Below are 1,655 nucleotides of genomic sequence, written 5' to 3'. Positions count from 1 at the left end.
GGGCTACAAATGTTGGCTAGGAGAACAGAAGTCAGTATAACATTTATATTTAAGTCACAGTGAAATGCACTTCTACAACATTACTACACAAACCTGTATGTTATAAATTTGGTCTCTTTCAATAGCGTTCTGAAGTCAGCTTTGGCAGTAATATATTTGTCTCTGATGTACTCTTCAAACTCCCTTTGCTTTTTCTGCATGAAGGGAAAAAAAAGTAATATGCCTGAAATATGACAAATCCTTGAAAATCCTATAGACCAGAGGATTATACACATTAGTGACTATAAAGTATCTAGGAAATACACATTTTATTACAGATTATCGTAGATATTACTATATGAAAAAAATCATTTAATTATAATTGCAAAATACGCAGTAATTAATTAACACCACTTATTTCATGTAAAAGGGAATCCACTGCAACAGGTAATAACTTTCTTGTGATGCATACTGCACTATGTAGAGCAGTGACACAAGACTTACCCTATCACTGGAAGAAAACTTAATGCATCTGGGATCTTCTTTAATTATTTTTTTCACTTCCTTCCATGTTGATGTTAAAGTAATCTTGAAAGAGGCAGAAATAGTTAGAAGCTACAGGCTGGTATTTAGAGTTGAAGTACAGTGCACTAGATTACTACCTACTTATCTGAAACCACTACAATCCTCAAGCTCAATAAAGACAAGAATACAGTGAAAGTTTAAAAAAAGTGGTTTGATTTTTGCTGGTTTCTCTTATTTTATTATTACTTTCAAGTAGCTTCTTATTCAGACTCTTCCTTAAATTGGCAGTGTTTCAAAGAAACTTTACAAATGTATGACAGTTTGTTGTAGGTTACATTCTAGCATCTCATCCCAATACACATTTGGAGAAATTTAATAGCATGGGTATATGTATAATAGAAGCTGAAGTCACAGTTCAAATTAAAATGTCAATCTTTAAATTTGTTTTTGACTACTGTGCTAAAAGGGGTGAGAATGGTAGATACTTCTCCAAGCAAAATTTTAACCTACTAGTTTAAGAGACTTAAAATTCAAATTCCAGGAATGTATAGTGAAGTCATGACATGACAACAATATGGAAACCAGGAATCAAAGAAAATACAAGTTAGAGAATCAAAGAAAATACAAAGTAGGAAAGGGATGGTGAGTTTAAATTGTACTGATAGAAGAGAAGTACAGCAAGTAAATGCACAAGACTGACAAGAAAAGACTAGAGGTCAGACACCACAATGGAAAGATTGTCAGATTGCCCACTGCCATTCATCCACACGGGTATTAGATAACAGCAAAACCAGAAAAGCAAGTTGTCCAAGATACTAATCAACTGTTTCAAAACACAAGATAAATAACAGAACACAAAAGAAATGTGGAAAAACCAAGAGACTACTGACTACAAGGAGTCTACAAAACAGCTTAAAAGGACATGAAAGAAATGGGTGTGAAATCAAAGCTCAGTATTGAGCATTGCCACCCTAGTATAATTGGTCAGGCAAGAAAGGGTTCTTTTCTCAATATTCCCTATCAACAAGATTTTAGAGCAGTGAGAGGACAGTGGGTAAGAGAGAGGAAAGGGTGCCTAGAGAAACATTACTGAGAAGTGACACGAAATCAAAAAAAAAAAAAAAAGGTCACAATGAACTTAGGTCTCAAAA

At 33.9% G+C, this 1,655-nt stretch overlaps 1 protein-coding gene across 7 annotated transcripts in view; it reads right to left on the bottom strand.

Moving 5' to 3' along the window:
- Window positions 1-1,655, bottom strand: part of TCERG1 (transcription elongation regulator 1) — a 39,781-nt gene that overhangs the window by 2,938 nt on the left and 35,188 nt on the right. For all 7 annotated transcript variants that reach the window (XM_019506374.1, XM_019506376.1, XM_019506380.1 and 4 more), the window contains 2 exons: window positions 484-567; window positions 94-194 (listed from right to left, as the gene is read on the bottom strand). In XM_019506374.1, coding sequence (XP_019361919.1) covers window positions 94-194; window positions 484-567 — 185 coding nt within the window. The remainder of the gene's footprint in view (window positions 1-93; window positions 195-483; window positions 568-1,655) is intronic.

Source organism: Gavialis gangeticus, unplaced genomic scaffold (assembly GCF_001723915.1).
Source record: "Gavialis gangeticus isolate Ggan-Ray unplaced genomic scaffold, GavGan_comp1, whole genome shotgun sequence".
Classification (NCBI taxonomy): domain Eukaryota; kingdom Metazoa; phylum Chordata; order Crocodylia; family Gavialidae; genus Gavialis; species Gavialis gangeticus.
This window is presented reverse-complemented; position numbering and strand designations above follow the sequence as displayed.